The following is a 25,433-nucleotide window of genomic DNA, read 5'->3' on the forward strand; positions in this document are numbered from 1 at the left end:
TTGACATATTCCATTCATTTCTACAGGACAAATGGTGACAATATCTGGTATGATTGTTTTAAATTTAGTATACCAATGCTTTATCATTGACTGTTTCTATACAGATCCTTGGCTGCTAGTTGCTTTGCAAGAAATTCTTCAGTGCAGCTTCTCCTTTGCAGAAACACTTGTCTTGTAAGCAGTGTTGTAGTATGAGATTGTCTTGGGCTCGAGACCACTTTTTGAAGGCCTCGTCTCGGAATTGGACGCATTTTTACTCGGTCTTGTCTCGGTTTCAGACAAAGAGGACTCTGGATTTTAGTTCAAGACTAGTCAAGACCACAACTGCTTAACGTCCTGGTTAAAAAAAGGTTAAATACATACAGGGATATCACTAAACTACCTGTGCATTGTCTGATTTATTTGTTAACATCATTATTGTGATTGGATGTAAAACTTCCTGCTTCACATGCAACCAAAAACGTGACCTACAAAACATGGAAACTGAGTGTTGAATAAAGATGATGAAGTTGATTTCAGCTCCTTATATTAGTGTTTGTTTGTATTTGTTTGCTCAGAGAAAACAAAGTAAAATTCCCACATATAAAATTCCCCTCTGCCTTTTGAATACTTTATCAAGGCATTTATCATGGTTCACTTTTACATGCACAACACACAGTATATACGGCGATAAAAGATGTGAATGAAGAGGATTTCTGTGGGTGTTTTTTATGGGAATGTGGATCTTTCAGGCCAATTTGAGTAGTGCCTATAGTTTGCTTTTTCCAATTTCTTTCATAAGTGTGTCATGCAGTGTGGGACTTGCACTGGTCAGATTTTGGTCATGATTTGATCTCGATTTATTTAGTGATCTTGACGACAACACTGGTTGCACCCACTCTTTAGAGCTCAACGGGTGAAACTAAACTGTTGAATATGTTAAGAAGCTCAGTTTCTCTTCCATTTAAGATTTTGGTGACCTGAGGCGAGTGAGACTAAGAGCCACACCTTCATAGGTGGCCACTGTACGTTTTAGGCCTTCTCTGAAACATATAGCACCATGAATGATGCACTGTGAGTGTATAAACGTCTAAACTGCATGACATAGAAGCATCAAATGCAATCGCTGTTGTTTTCTTTTTTCCCAGAATTTACTTTATGGGACTAGTTACGGATACGACCCCCATGAGGGGTCGTCAAAGCTTCACAGGGGTTGCGAGGCCTTCTTGATTTTAAGGGGTGTAAGACAACTTTTTAGAAAAATATACAGTTGGCCTATATCTCAGGATTTCATTAATTTCTGTAAATAAAATTGTTATTTTGATTGGATTGTTATTTAAAATATAAACAGGATAAGGGCACAGTGAAGACCTGAACACAAGCTATATATTCACAGAGCCGTCCCTCTCTGCTAAACAGCCTCGTCCTGCGTTAAAACAACTAAAGAGCTAATAGAACAATGGCCAAGCGTCAGGGAGAAAACACTGAATCTGTCAAAAAAAAGAAGCCTATTGAGTATGAATGATTGTAAAATATTGAATTAAAAAATACATATTAAAGACAGAGAATTGTATTAAAACTCATCTCTGTACTGTTATTGTTATGTGTTGAATATGATATGAAATATACATAAAATATGCAACTTAGTCAAGGGTTATTAGTTCACTTTTAAAAGGGGCCCTTTAAAAATAAAGGTGTGGAACCACTGCTTTATGGCAAACTGTGTAACACATGACTTTGTTTTAACTCTAAATAAACCCACATCACCTCGTCACGTTTGCATTTAAGATTTTGTGCATTAATCACACATTAAATGATTGAGTTTACACTTCATTGAAAAGCCACCATGTGCTAAACTGTCAGACAGTGATGTAAATAGACAGTGATGATTCCTCCCTCTTTCTCTCTCGTGTAGAAATTCCTGTCATTCCAGCCGACCTTTCAGACTATCGTACGAGGCGGGGAGTGCATTTCAGACTTCATCCATGCCTCACGCCCATCATCCCCCAGTGTTCGAGAAACAGGTAAAACCAGAGGCACAAGAGAGTTCGTCATAGCAGCGAGGGTTGAACGGCCTCTGTGCCACAACCCAGGAAGGGATGGGCCACTCAAAAAGTGACGTTAGGTTATATCTGATTTCACCTTTAGCCTAAATCAGGGACTTTTTTGAAGTGATATGATCAAAAACATTTTTGACTGGCACAAGGCAGATATTTTTACATTTTTAACAAGTAACTTTTTTTTAGTTCCCATAAAGTTTTTTTTATCCTCATGTGCTTATTTACTAGTTTTAATTGGGGCCAATCACCCCTGAGTGTTGGTTTCTTTAACCAAGGCCTGTATCCCTTCCTCCACCACCATTGATGAGACAGTCCAATCACAAACAGGCTATGTGAGGGCAGGAAGGTGGAGCCAAGCATTGAAACAGGGTGTGGTTCTGAAACTAGGTCTGTAGTAGTGCCCCGGGGTTTAAATTGAAGAGTTGAATGATCCCAGTCCCATAGTTGTCATAGCTGGACTCTCGCTTCACCTCTCTTTTGCTTCCTTTCCTATCTCTTACATGTGAAACTTTCAACTCTTGTTGGATTTCCAGTGAAAAATCTCAGACAATTGAGGACCCACCCACGGAACAAGCTTTGCATACTGGTTTTTCACCTGATCACCTCTCACTGGTGCTGCTGATCTGTCTGATTCTCTGGATTGAGAGCTGCCTGCCCTGGCTGTGCAGCTGCTTTCTTCACACACAGGACTGAGCCGGTGAGTCTCTTGTTACTAATACAAGTATTTTAGCAGTTTCAGGGATCTCAGATTTGTATCTGCTCTTGTAAAAATGTGTTTTTAAAGTTTCTTTTTAATTCATCATGGTTAGACTGGTGTCTTTTGCCAGATTCACCTTCCTTTTTATAGTTCAATAATCTGGATTAAAGACAACTAAAGTGCTGTTTTTATGTATAAAGTGTGCTGTGTTGTGTTACTCCCTGGAAATCCCAGATCAGCTCATATCTTGGTAGCTGCCTGTAAGGGCCAAGTTCTTTGCCTCACCTGTTAGACTTGCTCTGTTAGTCAGCAGGAGAGTATTTCATTGTTTCTAGACTGACAGCAGAACACAGACGTTTCACAACCCCGCCATGAAACATTCATAGATTACTTTTCTTTAGTCATTGTTTTCTTTAGAAGCTTTTTCTTTTTTTAAATGAAAAACAGTGAGGATTTCTAGTTTACATGCTACATTTTGGGTTAGGCAGTGAAAGGAGCTCCTGCTACACATTTCTCTGTGCATTTTTTGTTGAAAGGTTGTACACAAGAGCACTCAGAGGTGTTTGATGAGCCTGTGCAGCTGTCTCCTGTTTGTTCAGTTCGGGGAGAAGCAGGTGGACGGACCGCTTTGTCGCTCACCTGCCCAACAGACCTCCCTTTCAGCTCTCCTGGTGTCTGACTCTTTTCTCTTTTCTTATATTTTCAGTGGTTTAATAGGACAAGGAACAAGGAGCAACCATGGTGCTAGAAGTTGCATCAAATGCTTTAGCAAAATTTTACAAATTTGTAGACGTGAGGACTGGTGAGTGTCTCTGTTACAGATTTACACTACTCTACTTTGATAAAATATGAATGAATAACTTGTGATCTAATGGCATAATAATAATAATAATAAAGCTTGAAAAGGACATTTTGTCTTTCTTAAACTACCCCATGAATCTGCTCCAAACTGCATTCAGTTGACTAGTATCTGTGTCTGTGTGCCAATACAGTGACAAATGTGTGTTTTTGTTCTCCCCAGATGACCGAATCAAAGACTACATCCTGATGCAGAGCCCCATACTGATGACCACCATCCTGGTGGCCTACGTCTTCTTCTCAAAGTATGTTGGACCTCAGGTGATGGCGAACCGCAAGCCCCTCCGCCTCAACAAAACCATGATTGTCTACAACTTCACCATGGTTTCATTCAACGGCTATATAGTCTACGAGGTAAACAAAATGATTGATTTGCTGACTAAAATTCAAGTCTACTTCAAGTTTATTTTATGAAACAAACTTAAGTATACTTGAAATATATTCCCAAGTATACTTTATGTAATAAGTATACCAATATCAATATTATGTACAATGTACTACTTCAATACTTCTTGGGACTAAATTGGCCCACTTTTTAGTTTATAAAAGTATACTTTAAATGTAAGAGTAGTAAACTTGACTTGAGTACACAACTAGTTTACATCCAAGTTGTAATTTGTACTGCAACTATTAAATTAAGTTATTGGTTATATACTTGTAGCTCCTTTTTTAGTTAATGAAAGTACACTTAAAAGTATAGTCTCAGTAAACTACTAGTTTAATAGTTTTTACTGCAAGTATACTTGTAAGTTGAAGTTATAGTACTTAGCCAAATATACCCTTATGTGTACTTTTCAGTATAAACCAAATATACTTGGACTTTTCAGTACACTTGAGAAGTACACTTAGACTTTTCTGTCTAGTAGTCGGTATAAGTATAATTTTGTTAAGTTTATCTCTGATAAGTACTTAAAAATTAATCTTAAAGTATATTCTCTTATTTTAAGTTTAATATATACACTAATACTTGAATAAACTTATTTTTTGTAAGGGCTGACAAATCAGAGTTCTTGTGATAACAGCTGCTGATATGTTTTTGACTCCTAGTTCTTGTTGTCTGGATGGGGCACCACCTACACGTGGAGATGTGATCTCGTCGACACCTCAAGCAGCCCAGAGACTTTTCGGGTAAGCCAGTAAATTGTTCATTTGCCCCCAACTTTTAGATTAAGACTGTTCAGAATGCTAACAAATAAAGATAAGTGTCCTTTAGATATTTGACATCACAGTACTTTTCTTTTTTTCCTTCTTTCCAGATGATTCGAGCGTGTTGGTTGTTTTATATTTCAAAATACTTCGAACTCCTTGACACAGTAAGGACATTTTCATCTCCATTTTTCTTGCCTTTTTTCTGACTTTTTAATTGTCTTGTTGCATGTTAACTTAAACTTGTTCTACTTTTTTATTTGAGGTATTCTTTGTGCTGAGGAAGAAACAAAGCCAGATCACATTTCTCCACGTATTCCATCACTCCTTCATGCCCTGGTCGTGGTGGTGGGGCATTACCCTGACTCCCGGTGAGGTTTACGCAAACACTTTATACACACATTATGCATTACTTCAGTGTTTTGGCCGCTTAAAATCTCCTCAAATGCATCCAAAGAAATGAAAGTACAAGGCAAAAACAATGAACTGGTGAGTTCACTGTACAGTTGCATTAAAATGTCTAATAAAACTGGTTTTTTTCCCATTTTCCAGCTGGAGGAATGGGCTGCTTCCACGCCATGGTGAATTCAGCCGTCCACGTCATCATGTACTTCTATTACCTGCTCTCTGCTGCAGGACCACGCTTCCAGAAATTCCTGTGGTGGAAGAAATACATGACCGCCATTCAGCTTGTATGTCCCCCTTTCTTTAAAACCATTTATTTATAATGATATATATGATTTCACAATGGAGCTGGAGATTTTAAATAATCTGCTCCTTCTTTTACAGACCCAGTTTGTTCTGGTCTCCGCTCACATCAGCCAGTACTACTTCATGGAAAAGTGTGACTACCAGGTTCCCATGTGGATCCACCTGATTTGGATGCACGGCGTCTGCTTCATCGTCCTCTTCTCCAACTTTTGGATACAGGCCTACATAAAGGGAAAGCATCTTCCAGCCGCAGAGGACAAGCCGAAGCAGAACGGCTCAACCAGTGAACCCATCGCTGTGGTGGCCAACGGGAAACACCTGGAGAATGGGAACGGACACCAACACACCAACGGCAAAATCCTCTTTGGCAAAGTGAAGGAAATCTGACTTGGTGACTCTGTAAATCGGAATATCTAATAGCATATTGGAACGGCACAGATTCAATATGTTACTTCTAAACGTCATAATTTTTCTATGTAAATCTAATCTTTCTTATGCACACTTGTTGGGATATGTAATTTGGCGGTGATCTTTACTTGCCACATTGTGTTTGTTAGTCGTTGTGAAATCTGTGATGAACACTGTATGAAAATTGGTGTTCATTTTGTCACATGGTATTCTTCAAGGCCCACACAAGCTTGACCTACACTACTGTTTGACTGGCACAACCGTTGTTGCTTAGGAGCATCGCACAGTTTCCACTGAAGACCGGCACATATAAATACCTGCTGCAAAGCTTTCATTGTAAATGTCAAATATTTAGTTTTGTTCTGTTTTTATTTATCTTTTGAAATAAAACTTTTTTTTAGATAAAGGTCTGTGTCATTTGGAAACCGGTTCAGGTGTGCACTCTGTAAGAAACATACCACACCTCAATTTTTCAATTTTAAGAATTGTGGAAAAGAAATGTTATACTGTATATTATAGTATTGATGCATTTAACATGTTCGCATAATGAGGTAATGACATATACACTGTTATTAGTCCATTCTGAGTTTTGCAACGCTGTGTGGTCTATTCTCTCAGCACACTGTGCATGAAGTTAATGGGAAATACCATTCAATTAGAACTGGATAGAAATTGTGCTGTTTCTGAATATCACTGCAGAATGTATATATTAATGACCTACCAGTGTTTTTACAGTTGTTTATTACACGTGCACTGACGACAGTTGAAGGATGAGCTAGTTTTGTACCGCTAGCCTTTTAAAAATCGGATCTGATATTTGCCACAAAAAAAACTACATAGGAATGGACGTTTAGGTGTATCCAGGAGCTGTTTATATGTTACGATTAACCCTCACAATGTTCAATAGATTAACCTGTTTCTGACTTTAGCAGAAAAAAAAAACTTTATAAATGTTTTGTAATTTTTCTGTTTTCAAATGTTTCACCTGAAGTGTGAATAATTATATTGATAGTAAGTCTGTCAATCGATTAAAATATTTAATTGTGATTAATTGTATGATTGTCCATGATTAATTGTGATTAATCGCAAATTAATCACACGTTTTGTATCTGTTCAAAATGTACCATAAAGGGAGATTTGTCGAGAATCAGAATCAGAAATACTTTATTGATCACCAGGGAGGAAACTAGGATGTTACAGTTGCTCTTATATAAAAGCATAAAGAATAAAATAAAAATAAAAAAGTATGTAACATGTAAATTATTTACATAAAGCTACAATATATGTAGAGAAATTAGGGCTGTCAATCGATTAAAATATTTAATCATGATTAATTGCACATTTTTATTCTGATCCAAATGTACCTTAAAGGGAGATTTGTCAAGAATTGAATACTCTTATCAACATAGGAGTGGGCAAATGTGCTTGCTTTACGCAAACGTATGTATATTTCTTATTGGAAATGAATTAACAACACAAAACCATGCCAAATATTGTCCAGAAACCCTCACAGGTACTGCATTTAGCATAAAATATGCTCAAATCATAACATGGCAAACTGCAGCCCAACAGACAACAGCTGTCAGTGTGCTGACTTGACTATGACTTGACCCAAACTGCATGTGATTATCATAAAGTGGGCATGTCTGTAAAGGGGAGACTCGTCGGTACCCATAGAACCCATTTTCATTCACATATCTTGGAGGTCAGAGGTCAAGGGACCCCTTTGAAAATGGCGTTATTTACCCTCCTTAGCAACAAGCTAGTATGACATGGTACCAATGGATTCCTTAGGTTTTATAGTTTCATATGATACCCGTATCTTCACTCTAGCTTTAAAACTGAACCCACTACCACCTCCGAAAGATTGATTGTGTTAATGCATTAAAGACATTAGTGGCATTAAAACAAATTTCTTTTAACGTGTTATTATTGTGTTAACTTTGACAGCCTTAATTTATTTTTTTATAATATTCTACACCAGGTGGGTCCAAAGATTCTAATAGAGGCCCAATGAAAGACTTGACAATTAGGTTGTGCAAAGGCACCTGTAGATAAAAAGAAAAAAGATAGGAAGAACATGAATTAGCATGTGTAACTCTTTATCCTCATACTGCCAGCAACACACACTGGTTAATAAGCTACTGACATTCCTGTAAAGCAGATGTTTACATACTTATGGAGCCTTCTGTTCCAACAGTAAATTATTTCTCAAACTTGATTAGATTTGTCATATATGTACATACAGGTACATGAAATTTTGACCTCTGCATTTAACCCGTCCTAAGGATACATCTCGGGGAGCAACTTGGGGTTCAGTGTACTGTACCCAGTGCCCACTGAGCTACAGCCGCCCCATTCCTTTCATTGATAAATGCATCTTGTGGTTTGATGGTGAGCCTATCAGCTGCTGAAGTGAGAGCTATATGAGTGTCAGCACTGATTACAAGTGTTCATAGTTCAGTGATATTCTGCCTTTGGCTGCAGATAATTTAATGCAGATAAATTCACCTGGTAGTGATGCGCAATAATTTGGATTTGCATAAAAGGTATTACTGAAAATGAGTGGCATATGAAAGAAAACTTGGGCATTGTGGATCAACACCTAAATGGGAGTAGGTGTGTCTGGTGGTTTCCCCGCATGCACTGAAATGGCCATTATCATTTTATCTGTGCTATTGTGTTCTGCAATGTTTCCACTGGTGTTCACATTTCCACATTGTTGCACAATTAGTCAATACGAGTGAATGCAATTACACCGCAAGTATTGAGGTTGATAAACCACCCCACCTGTGACCTATGAGAGAAAAAGGTCACACCATTGCAGTCTTCTCCTCCTGTAAAATGTTATCTTGACATTAAGGGTTTTATTTAAAGCTGCAGTAGGTAGAATTGGAGCAAATATAATTAAAACAAGTTATTTTTATAAAACAGTCACTATATCCTGACAGTAGTGTATGAGACAGGTAATCTGAAAAAAAATCATGTGCCTCTGTCCTTCAGTGCTCCTAATGGCATCTGCAAGATTTCAGACTGGAGGGAAACAACCAATCAGAGCTGATCTGCTGTCTGCCGTCCCTGAGCAGCTGTCAATCACTCTCAAACTCCGATCAAACGGTCAAACTAGGCAGCGCTGATCAAATATGAATCAATATTCTGATACTGTAATGCCCATTTCTCTCCTCAAATGTTTTCAGAAACATCTTGTAGTGTACTGTTTAGCTGTAAAATGAGAGTTTGTGATCCGGCAGCCATGTTGAGATCAGTTGAGGAAATACCAAGCACCGCCCACCAGCCGGAGCACAATCAATAGGAACGCTCTCTCTGAAATGACCTGTGATTGGCCAAAGTCTCCCATCAGGGCTTAGATTTTTTTTAAAGCCTGAAAAGGTGCAGAAGTCTAGTTTTCTTGCAGAACACTTGAATTACTATATGCTGAAAGTTATTTTGGAATTTTTCCCCAATAATGCTGAACTAACTGCAGGTTTAACCATCAATAAATAATATTGTTCAAAATAATTAGATCAGATGTAAATCATATAGAACATTTGCCTCTGCAAATACCTTCAATCTCCTGCAGTCTCAAATTTGTCAAATACACAGCTAACACTGACAATACATTTGGGATACTTATTGCAACTTAAACATTACTGGCAAACTCCTTTCCAGTTAATCAACTTATGATAAATTAAACTGTCAGATAATCAGTAACCCTGTTTCTGTCATTAAAAAAAAAATTGAATAAGTAGTGACATTTTTGTAATTATGTAATTTAATGGCTTAAACTTCACTTAATATATACACAGCAGGTTTAAGTTAAATCTCAGAAACAGTGAACTCTATTTTAGGAGATTTCTAAAGAACACACAGCAACCAGGTTCAGACTAAACCACAGGTGAAGTTTAAATCGCGACCTTTGTGGACACAACAATAAGGTGACAGAGTCTTAAACCTTAAACCAGAGCTAAGCTAATTATCAAACAACAGCACCATTAGTGTTTGGGGAGGAATAACCCATCTGCAGGATAAACTATTTTGTATTCTTCTGTTGGTTTGGCAGGTGGTAGAGATTAATGTTATCAAATAAGCCCTACAGTTTGCAACATGGCAGTACCAACACATGCCAATTAACTGACAGAAGCACATTTGTAATCAAACCATTTATTTATAACCCAGTCTGATGTATACAATGCATCCGGATTATAAATTAAAAGCTAAGTGAAGGTCATATATACACTTAAAAACCGACACTCAACACATGTACTGTACCACATTAGCAGACCTGTATAAACAATTTAGACTAACAACCCATTACAGTCCCAATAGGAGCAGTGAGTTGCCAGTTACAGCTAAACGACTGGGTAGATATCTTTATTGTGGATTAAATAAAACATTTTCACATAATTTCATCATAGACCAAAATGTCCTCTAAAATCAAGACAAAGCAATTTATCTGATCGACTGATGAATGGCCCTGCTAGTTGTTTTGACCAGCTTCTCTTTGGCCTTCTTAACTGGATCCACTTCGAAGCTCTTCCACATACGGATAGTCTCGTCTCCAGCAACGGTTGCAACAGTGGAGCCGTCTGGGCTCAGAATCAAACTGAGAACTCTGTCCTCGTGGCCTATAACAACAAGCATTGCTTTGCTTAGACCAGCAGAAAGCATCAAGTACAGCTACATTTCACTGGACATTTCCTTAAAGTTAAGCATGTGTGAACAAGTACAGAGCCAATCCAGTCCAAAAAAACAAATTACTTACCATTGAGCTCTGCAACCCTGGTGAGAGCGGGGTACTTCCAGATAACGACATTGTTGTGGGCATATCCATGGGCAGAGACCAGCTCCTTATAGTTGGGTGCAAACACCAGTGACGAGATCTGAAACGCAAGTAATCATGTGCGTTTTGAGAAAAGGCCCACGTTGATAGCCAAACTAAAAAGTGAAAGTACACATCAAATACATTTTCCCCCCCAGATATGGTTTCTGTCATTTTAGTTAGTTTGTATCATGCTGATGTATGTTCAAGTGTTCATCTCTCTAATAAGTTTTAATTAGTTATTTGATGCTATAAAAAGGAGATGAGACGTCATAATTGGCAGCTGCTCTGAGTGAAGTAGACGTGCAGCCGGAGGCTCGGGAATTGTACGAGAGAGGAGATGTAACTTTAACTTTCCATAACCGTCGGTGTAATAGAACATGTGTCAAATTTGATCATAAATGTAGTTATAGAGATACTATGGTTAATTGTGGTGTCTTTCTACCCAAACAGCTAACATAGCAGCTAGATGGCGCGCGGCTGCAAGCTGCAGCTGGGCTCGGCTTGTGATTGGCTCGGCGGGTGTGTGGGCAGGACTTTAATAAGGCGGCTCCAGCCCCCCTGCAACTACTGTGCAGACTCTGGCTCCAAATGACATCAAAATCTCAAGATTACTGCTCCCGTATCTGGGATATTTTGGCTTCACTTTTATACAGTGGGAGGATGTGGACACGTGTCCTCCATCTATATGCACAGTTGTCACCTCCAAGTTAACTACATTTTCTCAATATCAAAGTACAGTTTTGGCTGAGAATAACCATTGAAACTAAAGGGTCTAGCAGATTGTAGGTACCTGGGACTGAGTGTCAAGTGAACTGATGCAGGAGCCGCTGTTTACATTCCAGATGCGGATGTGACGGTCACTGGTACCACCTCCAGACGCAAGGATGTTGGGCTGCCACGGGCACCAGGCCAAAGCCTAGAAACACATCCAAAAGTGAGTTTCAAGCTTTACACACGAAAAATTAATGACAAACAGTATTTACACTTTATCCTGTCAGTCAAAAAAAAAAAAATATGTTATTGTGCTAATGACCAGAGTCATTTCAGAAAGCAAGATTAGTGAAAACTCTGTGTTCGTTAACCAAGAGATGAGGTAAACTCTGGGTTTTCAGTTCCAGAAAGAGAGTCAACTTAAAGCCCCCCTTCAGACAGTTTTGCCTCCTGTTTTTTCTCTATCACTCATGATGTGATTGGTCGCACTGATGGAACATAATTCGGAATTCCTACAATATTGGAGATTATAATATAATATAATATAATATAATATAGTGAGCAGGATCATGGTGCAGCTGCAGAATGGAGCTAGCAAGTGAGTTTTTTTTAAATAGGCTGCATATAGTCAGAATGTGTTTAAACAGCATTTCAGTGACTGTTTAAATTGTATACATTTGTTGAAGTAGCTGAAATAAAGTCACCGAGTGCCTTTGAGCCAAGATCCAAATAGGTCTACAATTTAAAATCTCTTCTATTTAACCATTAAATCACCAAACACATTACTGGATCAGACTGTGAGCTTTCAACCAAATTGCCATATTTAAATATATTTTTAAATCTTTAACTATATTTTTTCATCTTCAGTTCCGCTGATACCGGTGCCTCGCCCCCGTCAGGTTAAAGCTGAACAAATCTATTTAAAATGTAATGTAGGCTACAGTCTAATACACAGTCAGATTCCACCACTTTATCATCCATTAAGGAAAGGTCAGTCTGGTAAAAGTTTAATTAATGGACAACACTGAATACAAATTTATTCTATTATTGAGACTTTTCTCTGCTCCGACTTTTTTTTGAAGATACAGTTACTGTGCAGAGTCCACATATACATGCATTAATATCTCTACGTCCACTGCATTAAAATGGAGGCTCTGCCTTTTATTCACCTGTTGCCATGGTGAATCATATCATCAGAGCTTCATTGATGATGGCTTTTTATGTTAAGGTTTAACCTTCTCAGAGTTGATTGAACAGACTCTGATCGGCTGTTCTGGAACCGTAAACCAAGTTTCCAATCTAATGATTAGTCAACTCAGAGTTCAGGCTGAGTTTGTTAAACCTGCTTTCTGAAATGGGACCCATGAGAAATCTTGTCTTGGATTTTTGGCAAATTGCTCAAATAAATTCTGTTTGCTAGTACAAGCATGAAGCTTCTCACCTTGACAGCTCCTTGATGTTCACTCCAGCTGCAGACCGACTGGCTGGCGGTGCCCTCCTGCACACGGGGCCATACATACACCATGTTGTCATTGCCTCCACTTGCTAGGTAGCGCCCATCAGGGGACCATTTCAGCCCACACACCTCCTGTGAGTGACCAGTGAGCGTGAAGAGGTGGTGGTCTGCCACCCTCACATCATGATGGTGGATGTGTCCTGATCTCGAGCCACTAGGAGGGAGAGAAACATATTTGAGTCCAACCAATACATGCAAGTTTTTGTCTTTTGCAGCAGAAATAAGGAAACCACTGTACCTAGAGAGAACATGGTCGTTCCAGCTCAGGCTAACAACTCTAGACGTATGGCTGGACATGCTGCGTAGACGCTTCTGGTTGTAGACATCCCACAGCTAAGAAAACAAAAAGGTGCCATTAGAAACAAAATAAGAAGCAGTTCTTCGATTGCCATGTGTCCTTATGAACCAAGGTTGGTATGTTCATCAGCACACTCACCTGAATTTTGCAGTCACTGGTGCCAATGGCTAGGTAGGTTCCCTCTTTGGTCCAGGACAGAGAGCAGATGTAGTCCTCCTCACGCTCCAACTTCATGAGAAGAGTAACGTCTCCTTGACTGGCATCCAGCAGGTAAACACTGTTATGAAGCGCCACAGCAAGAACATTTCGACTGCTCCAGTCAAGCAGATTCAAATCTGGAAAAAAAGGGATCAAATGAATGCTTGCTAGGTGTACAGGAGTGCCTCTACACAAAGATCAAATATGTATGTACAAAAACTTTATATTTAGTATAAAAAGGAAAAACCTCTCGAGTGTCAAACTTACAAAAATCATTTCGAAGCTCAGGAGCGTCCAAGATTCTATCAGGAGTAGAAGAAATGTATCTCGTCTTTTTGACAGAGGCAGGAGTTGCACCCTGACTGTAGAGGACTTTCAAGTTGTTTTGATAGCCTGTAAAATAGTCAAAAAGAAGATTATAAATTTTTTAAAATCCTCACTTTCTCCATTCATGCAATATTCTTGCCAAGCACCACAACACACATATATCCTTACCTTCTGGAGCATTCAGCGGCTTCCCTCCTAGGTGCAGGATCTTTGCTTCTTCAATGTCGTATCCATTTAGTGACATGGACCAGGCTTTCTGGCTTTCCTTTAAAAGACACGTATAGCCTTAGATCAATAAAATCCTTAATTCCCTAAAGGATCATAAGAAGATGTATCAAAAATAATAACTTACTGATGTTCCTGTTGTATTGGTTGTGTCCACGGGCTCATTCTCCTTTGAGAGCAGGAAACTTGCCACATCCATTTGTTTGCTGTTTCTGAAGGGAATGAAGCGGTCGCCCCCCATCTTAGAAGGAGTTTGCTTTTTATTTTTGCCTGTGATACAAAAAAAAATACCCCAGGAGTTAACATTTGCAGATGTATAGGCAAGGCAAGGCAGCTTTATTTGTATAGCACATTTCAGCAACAGAGCAATTCAAAGTGCTTTACATAAACATTCAAGAACATTGCAACAAAGTGCAAAAGAACATTAAGACATAATTAAAACAAGCTAAAAATAAAAGCTAGGATGGAAGCTAAAATAGAGTATAACACACAAGAGAAGAAGCTCTAGTGCAGTATAAGATCATTATTTGGTTTAATAAAAAGGCAGCAGCAAACAGGAAAGTTTTAAGCTTTGATTTAAAAGAACTGAGTTTTTTGGCCCTAAACCATTTTGTGCTTTGTAAACCAGCAGGAGTATTTTGGGAGCCAGTGTAGAGAGCTCAGAACTGTACTGATATGATCCACTTTCTTAGTCTTAGTGAGGACTCTAGCAGCAGCTCTACAGAGCTTTGTTAAGTGCTATGTTGTAGGGATATATAATGGCACACATTACCTGGTGTTTTGCTCGGCGTTTTTGATGAACTGAGCGACACATTGGCAGATTTGCCAGGAGACAACCCGTTCAGAGCCGATGAGCTGGATGAGCTGGCCTTCCTCTGCCACCTCGCCATGGGAGCGTTAGTGATGGGCATGTCCAGCTTCAAGATGCTGTGGATGTCGTTCTCAAACCCAAACTGAGACATTTTTATCCAGGTTTTCACACACAACCTGTATAAATATCAGGGTAATTAGAAAAATAAGCGTTCATGTGTGCAACAATAACTATTTTGCATTAATCCAGGTGATGCTATAACGAATGCAGTCAAACCTAGCCAGCTAACCTAAAGTAAAAGAGGACAAGTTGGCATTAACCTCAAGTAAAAGAGCAACAGTTAACAGTTAAATTCAGGAGGACTAACCGATTAAAAAGTACCACTACCAACTACCACCAAAAATATCACTTTTATAACTTCGAAATAAGCGAAATGATCTCACCTCTTCCAAACAACGTGGACTACTCTCTAGCAAACACTGGGTGTTTCTGAATTTTGAATTTCGTGACGTCGACGCCTTACGGTTTAAATCCCAGGACGCGCTGCTGCTATTGGTCCGTTCAAGGAGCTGCCGTTATCGCCAGGCGTTGCTGTGGTAACATTTACAAATGCGCTAATGTGATTGGTGGAGGAAACTGACCTCCTCGGTCGTGTATAGGAAGGTAACCCGCGAGTTGGGGTAAACTCTCGCGAGTTTTTTACTTTTACTTTCTTATTAGACATTGATCTTGAATAGTTAAGTTTTAAGCATTGACCTCAAATGGTTGAGGTTTGGCATTGACATCAACTAGTTACGGTTTTAGGCATTGACCTCGAATAATTAAGGTTAGGATAGGTTGTCAGGCAGCAAGTCTCGCGAGAGTTTTTGCCAGATTTGGCAGTTTGCGGGTTTCCTTATACACGACCAGACAATCCACCTCCCCACAAAAATATATATTGCCATCTATTGGCCAAAAAATTATATTAGGATTGTGATTTAGTTGTGTGAAATGTAAGCAATAAAAACAGAGGAAAAACTAGTGAAGTCTAAATTTTCTGAAGTAAGATTTGGTGAAGTAGTTTAGTCAAAATTGCATAAAAGGTTGAATCCCATAGGGTGCTGCAATACATATTACTATATATATATTACTATTTTTATACTTCCTTCTATTTAAATGGTTCATATTTTTTAACACTTTGTTTAGCTCTTTTTTTACTGTGTTAGCTGTTGCATCTTGTTTTTTGCACTATCCCCTTTGCTGCTGTACACTGCAAATGTCCCCTCTGTGGGACTAATAAAGGAATATCTTATCTTATATATGTCACTGAGATTCCAGCATGACACCTAAAAACATTAATTTATAGTGGAATATTTTTATAATTTACAGTATAATTCAAAGAAGCATCAAAAAGATCCAATTATTAACCTTTCCAATGAAGTAGACTATATGCTGAACATTGTATAAATATTGTATTCTATTCTAGTAGAAGACTGATTTTATACTTGAATATCTTTAAATGCCTATCTGCAATATAATAGTTGGTGGTGCACACTGTAGCCCATAATAAGCATTCTAAGAAATTACGCTGATTCAAAAGAGCCATAATGAACATGACTTGGTGATTGTGGAGTTATCTGATTGGATTAAGAAAAATCAAAGACTTCTTCAGGAGAGCGTTTGACAAATTGCTGAGCCATTTACAGCTTGATCAGTGGGAAAAAATATGTTTTACATTCTGTTAATAGAATTACTGTACATGTAAATTAACCCATTAAAATATACATAGATGTTTTTATGTCAAGCATTAGGGATAATTGAATATATTTGATTAAACCAAATGTGCTTGTCTTAGTAATGCTAAAATCAGAGACGTTATCAAGTAAAAACAAGCATTTGTTTCTCTGTTCTTTGACTAGAAGCCAAGCATGATTACATGACTAAGTGTATACGTATTAATTAGATTAATGGGATAAAATTATTGATGAATTAGTTGAAAATCCCTCCTAATGCATAATGGATGGTGTGCTTTAGTGCCAAAATATCATCAAAGCCCCCAAAAGATACAACTAGAGTTATGTTTTGGAGATTATTTTAATCAATACACTCAGAATACTTTAATAATACATAGAGAATAATACAAACTGACTCCTTTGTGAATAAACAACCACTTTGCACCAACCAGGAAGCATAAATTGCTGAAAATAAAATTAATTAGATAGACAGCATGCATTCTCAGTGGGCTCCCACTAAACTTTTGTGAACATGTTAAATCTGGTTTGGGAAATAAAGTGAAAATAAAATAAATTCCTCTTAATGAGCACTTGATTGTTTACATCATAGAGACTAACCTTGACATTATAAGAAACATTCTGTCTCTGAATAAACCTTATCAAAAAATATCTCATCACATCCGTCTGGAAGGACTATACTGTATGTGCAAGGAAAGTAGGGGGATAATCGGAGACAGCTGATACAGCTCTTTTTGATTGTATTTTAAAAAATTAACTGTTGATTGTATTCAGTGAGAGAATTACTTTTTTTCTGGAAACTCGGAACAATAATTATTGAAATTAATGTAAAATCTTTAAACTTCTAAAACCATTATGGAACCATCACATAATCTATGTTCATATATGAGGTGCAAATGTCCTACTCTTTTCCAATTGCTATAAGCCATCTGTAAGTGCCACTTAAGCCATATCAGAATCAGAATCAGTTGTTATTTGCCAAGTACATACATACGAGGAATTTGACTCTGGTTTTATGCATCTCTCAGAGCGTACTTACACGGTAATAACAGCTAGGGACAAGGACAACAAAGCTGGACAAATAAAGGTGAGGAATAGACCGGAATGTTATGTACACAAGTAATGGAAAAAATTGGTGTATATATAAATATTTAATAAATATATACTGTATAAATAAAGCACCAATTATCATCATTAAAATAATAATTTAAAAAAACGTATCTATATTTGGTCAAATGTTTATGTTGTTGTCTCATGTTATATATAAGTTCTAATATAATTTACTTTCTTTTAAATAGTGTATTATGCAGGTATATTTTTGTTGTTTACAACAGGAGATGGCGCCGTAATACAAAGAAAAGAAACTTGGTCCATGGTTAAACGGCCACTACACCATCTCATAAGTATATTATGAGGCAAAAGAACACAGTGTTGCACTGTTTGTATCAAGTGCTTCATTTAAGAGATTCCTTTTAATTGGATGTGTGAGAGGCTGAGGACCAAACCATCGCTTAACTGTCCACAAATAAAAGGGGAAAAAGTGAATTCTGGATTTGTCCTGAAATCAGCTTTAAGGTAACCTGACACGGAGTCAAAAAATAAATCTGACAATATAAAACAAACATTCTATAAGTATCTTTAATTTAACATTTTCTTTAAATTTTACATGAGCAAATAATAGAGAAAAACATATAGACTGTCACAATAAAATATCACAAAGAAATGTGAAATCCATAAGGACGACAGGCCCCAAACCGAACAACAACACAGCCCAGTACGACTCTTTGGATAACTTACAGTCGTCCATCCAGTGTTTGGCAGAGTTCAGTGTGATTGGTCTATCAATGGCAAAACAAAACATTCATGATTTCAGCAGGGTTTTATCTACAGACTGTAAGACAATGTGTGACATTATCTTGCTTTAGATTCTGTACATGCTTGAAATTTGTATTGTATATATTTCCACATAAGTTGTTTACTTGAATAGCTTAGTCCAAAAAATTATGAAATGTCTGCCCTTACAGTTATCAATTGTGCAAAAAGAAGCTTGTACATTGCTGCAGGCAGTGAACAGGTTTACATTTCTTTGTGTGTGCGCGTGTGTGCGTGTGTGTGTGTGAATATTAAAAGTATATGCAGTAAAAGCACCAGTGTAAAGTGTGAAACATGCATTAAAGTGCATAAAATAATGCAGTTTGGAATCCAGACCAGTGGGCTTTTGGTACTGTAACAAAGGTTTGGTTACATTCATGGAGCAACACCGTCCGTACACAGAAGGAAGTGGAAGTGTTACATCAGTCAGTAGAAAGCTGAAACGTGACCCTGTTCCTCAGCTGGAGCTTTAAATTACAAGCTATGGTAACCGCTGCCTTTTATGTGTGGAGCTGTTTCAGTCATGTCTTTTGGAAAAATATACAATCGAGCCAAGAACACCTGCAAGGAAATCAAAAGGCATGAATTTTAGGCTTACATTAATGACAGAACAAATAAGCGTCTGTAACATAATGAGCTACACTCTCACTGTTCAAGATTATTGGGTATCACTCCTAATAAAATTCTTATTTTTTCATAACAGAAACGATTATCCAGATATAACTGAGTAGTCTACAGTGACTAAAGAGAAAACATAGGGATTGTTGTTTTCTTACCTCCATAGAGCCTAAAACCTAGAAAGAGAGTGTGAGAAAGACAAAGCACATGAATATGCTTTATGTGCCTGTGAGCATGAGACTCCATACCAAAATCATGTGACAGGAGACGTTTCAAAATATAGCCAAGTTATGCTGCATGTTAAGAGGGTGAATGAGGTATCACATTAAAGCAGATGTAAAGATTAAATAGTTCCTGCTGACAATATGCAGCACAAGAATGCACTCCACTGAATGCTGCTGTATCATGAAGTTAGTAGCTGTGATAACAGGCTGTGCAACTTGTTTCATTATTATCGAAACGGAAAGTAAAACTCTTATTTACTCACCATGTTCGGAGAGGAGGACGAAGATTATGATTAGTCCTGCCATCACCAGAAGCAACAAGAATGGGATCATAAATGGAGGATAAGGCATCCATGGAACTAGAAAAACAAATATAACTGTAACGCAACTGCATGTCAACCAAACTGGCCACTGTAAAATGTGTTGGTAACTGTATGTGAAGGTGGACTGTTGCAATCACAGGGACAAACTGATGTTTTACTTTTGTTTAACCCTTTCATTTTTTAGCATGTATTGTGTCCTATGACTTGCAGTCAAATGGCATCAGCTGCCTCCACCACCACCAGCGGCATTCAGGCTTTTCCCCCCTGATTTTCAACCCTATAAATGGTCAAAACTACCATATATTGTTTGCTCCAATATGCTATTATAGTAAAAACAAATCTGGTCATTTGATTATAAACATTGACAGCTGGTGTCCACGGCACTACTTTGTGGGTAACATGCAATCATTGGGTTCTACAACTATTAAAGTTTGATGATAGTTACAAAATTTGTTCTCAAAAGCCAGAGAGAATATATAAACCTGATTTCTCCTCAGAAAGCCTCAGTTCTCTCATCAGCTTGACGCATCCCTCCTGAAGGTTGATCCTCTCTGTCTTTGTGCGCTGCTCTTCCTGGTCCCACAACACTTTGAAGGCCAGTGCTTCCGGTACGTGGGCTGTCCATGTGTCAGTATGGTCCAGAGTCAGATAGACTTTCCCATCATAGAACACACGGTCGGTCCAGTGCAGCTTAGACCCCTCCAGTATGCATTCACGAGAACGAAGGACAGTGTGGTTTACTAGGGAGGAAGAAAAAGGCCATGAGATTAGATCAGAGTTGAGGTTTTGATTATGTCAGTTTTCACTGTCATTACTGGTACATTGTGATTTCTTACTCTGGACTGAAGTCTGGTAGACACTGATAAGAGTTAGTAAGAGAGCATCAGCTGACATGGTTCGGATAATGCGGTCAACTTCCTGGCTTTTGCCAGTAAGAGGGACTCCATTGAGAAGGACCTGGTCCACGACCCGCTGAGTACCCACCACTCCCCACTGCTGGACCTGCACTATGATGGTATCTGATGGGGGAGCAACCAAAAAACATGCATTAACAGTGAAACAGTAAAAGGAAGGAAGAATCAAGTCCTAATGTTACAGTATAGGCTTTAAATTCCTGTAGGATTTTTTTCATGTAATGAAACAGTAATAATAATAATAATCAATATAGGCTTTAAAGTGTAACTTGTGCAGAACATACTCAAATGTTAGATAACTCACTCAAAAGTAGTCCTGCATGGATATTTTACTTTATGGACTGGTTTGAGAGACTGGTTCTGCAGCACCTGAAGCCCTTTGTGAGCGGCTCAATGGACCCCCTTCAGTTTGCATACCAGGGAAACATCAGTGTGGATGATGCCATCATCTACATCAGGGGTCTCAAACTCGCGGCCCGCGGGCCAATTGCGGCCCGCAAGACGATATTTTGTGGCCCCCACCTTGATATGAAAGTTTAATGTTAGTGCGGCCCGCAAATTTTTTTTTTTTTATAAAGTTTTTTTTTTTGGGGGGCATTTTTTCATTTTTATTGACAGGACAGTGGATAGAGTCTTGGAAAGGGGGGAGAGAGAGAGAGTGGATGCGGAAAGGGCCACAGGCCGGATTCGAACCCGGGCCGCCGCGGTCAGGACCAAGTCTTGTTACATGGGCGCCCGCTCTACCAACTGAGCTAACCAGGCGCCCTCGGCCCGCGAGATTTATGTGAATGGCAGTTTGCCGTGGAAGGTCCCTTTGTTGCGCGAGCCCGAGCTGAACGAACCTACCAATCACAGCGGGGTATATGGCTCCCGGGGACGGGCAATCGGCCGGGCTTGATGCAAGCAGAGAAACATTTCACAACAACTATGGTGGCGCCCGTGTAACATCGCATAAACTAGATTAAAGCTTGATTTATACTTCTGCGTTGAATCGACGCCGTAGCCTGACGTGCACCTCTCCAGAAATGTAACTACACGTCGCGGCGACGCAGACCGCAACAGCTGTGATTGGTCCAGTCTGTCAGCGATGCTGAGCGGCCAGGACCCCGGACAACCACAGAAAGTTCTACTTCTCTCTGCCTCCATCTTTTCAATGTTTGTTCACACAAATCCACTCAGATGAAAGAAGGAAACTCATAGAGACGCCGCCGCCAACTAGCGGTTTGGTGGTGTAATTGCAGAGCAACACAAACACAGCAGGCACGACTTTATTGTGGAGTGACACCAAGTGGAATGAATATATATCTTGTCACACAGCCCCAATCATGTCTTTTTCAAAGCCTGCAGTGAAGAGAAAGGTTGGTGACGAGCACAGACAATTTCAGGAAAAGTGGGAGACGCAATAGAGGCCATGTTCAGAAGAACCGTTCATGTTCTTCAATGTTCCATTAATGTTCAGGACAGTTCATGTTCAGAAGAACCCATTCAAGTTAAAGAACTGTTAATAATGACGTTTGAGAAGATTGTTTTTTTTTTAACAAAGCTTTTTTTGTGGAATACCTGATGCGGCCCAGCCTCACCCAGACTCTGCCTCCAGCGGCCCCCAGGTAAATTGAGTTTGAGACCACTGATCTACATGCTCCACAGAGCCTACACACATCTGGAGAGGCCGCACAGCACCGTAAGAATATTGTTCTTCGACTTCTCAAGCGCCTTCAACACTATCCAGCGACTCCGCCTGGTGGCCTGTATTACGGACTACCTCACCAGCAGACCACAGTATGTCAGACTGCAGGGCAGCCTGTCAGATGTGCTGGTGAGCAACACCGGCGCCCCTCAAGGAACCGTGCTGTCACCCTTCCTGTTCACCACCTACACCTCCGACTTCCGCTTCAACTCGGGTACGTGCCACCTACAGAAGTTCTCCGATGACTCCTCCATCATCAGCTGCATCACGGACGACAACGAGGAGGAGTACAGAGCCCTGGTAGAGAACTTCGTAGGATGGTGCGATAACAATCACCTCTAGCTCAACATTGGAGGAGGTCGAGGTGGTGGACACCTACAAGTTCCTGGGAGAACACATGAACAATAAACTGGACTGGACCGACAACACCGAGGCCCTCTACAGGAAGGGACAGAGCAAACTGTTCTTCCTGAGGAAGCTCAGGTCCTTCAACGTCTGCAATAGGCTGCTGCAGATGTTTTACCAGTCTGTAGTAGCCAGTGTCCTCTTCTTTGCCGTGGCATGTTGGGGGGGGGGTAACACCAACACAAGGGATGCCAACAAACTGAACAGGCTGGTGAGGAAGGCTAGCTCTGTGGTTGGATCTGAACTGGATGATCTGGAGGTGGTGGCAGAGGGGAGGATGAGGAGGAAGCTGGACGCTATCCTGGATAACCCCTCCCACCCCCTCCATGATGAGCTAGTCATGATGAGGAGCACCTTCAGTCATAGACTCATCCCCCCTTGACATAACACAAAGCACCTGGGTCAGTAACCTGCAACCATCTTGGACTCTAACCACTGGCGCACTTTACACTTACTTTAAACTATACATCCTATAGACCACTTTATAGACTGCACATATGTACATATTACATTTATTTATTGTACATACTACATTTATTTATTGACGGACTGTATACACTATGTTCACCCATTCACTCTGTATCTTTTATATCTCTATTATTGTTTTTATCATTTTTGTATACCTTTACCTCTACTGTGTTTCACTCTGTTTGCTGATGTTGCTGCTTTGACACCTGAATTTCCCTCCGAGGATTAATAAAGGTTCATCTTATTTTATCTTATCTTATAGATTATAACTGTAAAGTAAAAAGTAAAAACACTCATTCTGACGAAGTGTGTTAAATTATGGATGCTTTCACATAACATTATTTTATGTTGTAATGTTGGTCAACATAAAAGTGGTACTACATAGGACCAACCACTTTAAATGTTTGGTACTTTTCACTATTGCAATGCATTGTGCATAATTAATATGCAAAGTATCAAGTCATTGCATTTGTAGTGGGGGAAAAGTATAGTTGTAGTGAAACCAGTTTTGGGTTGACTTAGCTATAACCTTAAATAACAGTCCGTTTTTCAGATTTGTGTGCAATTATTCTTTCATGGTGTGACTTATTAGCTGTGCAATGCAAAGAGACAAGCCTCTTACCTACTGGAACAGGATCCCCCAGAGAGAAGTCGCATAATAAAATGAGCAAAACAATGCCAAGAAAACGCATTTCTAGCATTTCTTGTTGTCGACTTAAAACCCAGCAATGTTGAACCTTTAAGGAAGGACAAACGTCTCCAGAGTTATAAATAACAAGGATTGTTTTAAGCCATTTAAGAGTAACAGGCGCACTATTAGTACATCCTAAAAACCTTCACAAATACGTATAGATGGTCACAGCAGCTCTCTCCTCCTCTTCACTGCTCTCTTTGGTTTCATTTTCTTTAAATGTGCATCAGTCTCGCTTCTGATTGGTTAATGTAGCTAACAGCTGGGATGTGGTCACAGATCCAATATAACAAGGTAACAGTTGAGGACAGATAGATAGATAGATAGATATTTAGATAGATAGATAGATAGATAGATAGATAGATAGATAGATAGATAGATAGATAGTAACTTAATTGATCCCGAGGGAAATTCAAGTTTCCAGCATCACAGTTCCATAGTGCAAAAACATTTTATAGTCCATGAGCCAGGGGGTTGGTCGTGCCACTTTGGAGGGACCAAGTCTCATAGTGATTTTTTTAAAGGTCTATGTCCCTAGTGTTGGAAAATGCCTGATAGCAGGTTTCAGGTGATTATGTGAAAATGATGTTCACTTTGTCATAAAGGCATGAAACTTGGTACACTTGAACAGTTTGGAGCCTTGAACATTTCCAGATATGGAGCCATCGCAAAAACGCCTCACTTCCCACCATAACCAAATTATGTATCATAATTCACATCATAAACTGTTCAGGTCAATAGTTAATGATTAATTCAGTGATGTTGTATTTAGCAAATATCAATGTCTGAGAACCTAGGCTAGAATATAAAATCATGTCTGTTATGTGCATGTATGTTGTATAGAGTTTTAAAAGCTTCCTCATTTTGTTCATTAACCCTGACAATACAGTGACTGTAGAGTAGAGCAATATTCAATATGACCTTTACATAATGACTACATTGTGCTATCTAATATGATAATATAGGCAACAAAATGATTAGACACTTCTGAAGACTGAAATGTATATTTCACTCACTCTACCATCCCAGCAAGGATTTACTTCATACAGTAGACCTACTAAAGTTTTTCAGCTGGACATGTGGCAACTGCTTGATAATGTAAGAGCTTGTCTAAACATAATAAAATGAGATTATATTTAATTTAGTTTGATAATGTAATGAGCTGGGACTGGGTTTGCCACTTTATGACAGACGCTGGAACAGGTGACAATAAATGACTTTATTGTCCGTTATCCATTTTTAAATGTATCAATATAATTGTCATTTTATATAGTGTTATGACCCGGCTCTGAGGCCACAGCAAATGAGGAAGCCACCACGCAGGAAGTCTCTACAAACAATGATTTATTTGACAAAAATCAAATGATGTTAACAGTGGTTACCTAAACGAAGGCTAACAAAGGTAAAGTAAGGACTATTTCAGAATGTTTTAACTCAAGCTACGCAACACAACTAAGCTGGTTTAGCACCCCGTGGTGCCAGGGGAATGACGTCCATAGACCATGAGGATGGGGCGGGTCTTATAGGCAAGGGGACAGTGGCTAGCTGTCTCCACTTGCCTGATCGGCACCTCCTCCTCAGCTCCAACCCACCATGGACCAGTACACTGCAAGTCACAGGAACAGCACAGCACCAAACAGCACTCCAGCTCTGGAAGAGGCCCTGGGGCCGTCACAATAGCCCCATACAGGGAAACCATCACCAACCACCAACCACAGTTATTATCTAGACAAA

At 39.2% G+C, this 25,433-nt stretch overlaps 3 protein-coding genes across 4 annotated transcripts; 1 reads left to right on the forward strand and 2 right to left on the reverse strand.

The window, feature by feature from the left end:
• The first annotated feature begins 2,430 nt into the window (after positions 1-2,430).
• On the forward strand, positions 2,431-7,003 carry elovl1a (ELOVL fatty acid elongase 1a). The gene is made up of 8 exons (XM_074651272.1): positions 2,431-2,736; positions 3,443-3,538; positions 3,758-3,948; positions 4,642-4,722; positions 4,851-4,907; positions 5,006-5,111; positions 5,293-5,432; positions 5,530-7,003. The coding sequence occupies exons 2-8, from the start codon at positions 3,475-3,477 to the stop codon at positions 5,836-5,838; spliced, it is 948 nt and encodes a 315-aa protein (XP_074507373.1). The 5' UTR covers positions 2,431-2,736; positions 3,443-3,474; the 3' UTR covers positions 5,839-7,003.
• Positions 7,004-10,004: 3,001 nt separating this feature from the next.
• On the reverse strand, positions 10,005-15,333 carry cdc20 (cell division cycle 20 homolog). Of its 2 annotated transcripts, XM_074651271.1 has the most exons (11): positions 15,211-15,333; positions 14,729-14,943; positions 14,084-14,226; positions 13,900-13,996; positions 13,672-13,797; positions 13,345-13,541; positions 13,147-13,241; positions 12,834-13,062; positions 11,472-11,597; positions 10,622-10,739; positions 10,005-10,484 (listed from the first exon to the last, which is right to left on the reverse strand). In XM_074651271.1, exons 2-11 carry the CDS (start codon positions 14,916-14,918, stop codon positions 10,309-10,311), a joined length of 1,497 nt encoding a protein of 498 aa, XP_074507372.1. In that variant the 5' UTR covers positions 14,919-14,943; positions 15,211-15,333; the 3' UTR covers positions 10,005-10,308. The 2 variants fall into 2 exon arrangements, with proteins under 2 accessions (XP_074507372.1, XP_074507371.1); XM_074651270.1 differs by having other exon boundaries at positions 12,834-13,241.
• A 2,789-nt stretch (positions 15,334-18,122) lies between these two features.
• Positions 18,123-24,063, reverse strand: LOC141777222 (uncharacterized). The gene is made up of 5 exons (XM_074651275.1): positions 23,631-24,063; positions 20,371-20,553; positions 20,017-20,274; positions 19,475-19,570; positions 18,123-18,930 (listed from the first exon to the last, which is right to left on the reverse strand). Exons 1-5 carry the CDS (start codon positions 23,707-23,709, stop codon positions 18,887-18,889), a joined length of 660 nt encoding a protein of 219 aa, XP_074507376.1. The 5' UTR covers positions 23,710-24,063; the 3' UTR covers positions 18,123-18,886.
• Between the last annotated feature and the right edge of the window lie 1,370 nt (positions 24,064-25,433).

Source organism: Sebastes fasciatus, chromosome 11 (assembly GCF_043250625.1).
Source record: "Sebastes fasciatus isolate fSebFas1 chromosome 11, fSebFas1.pri, whole genome shotgun sequence".
Lineage (NCBI taxonomy): Eukaryota > Metazoa > Chordata > Actinopteri > Perciformes > Sebastidae > Sebastes > Sebastes fasciatus.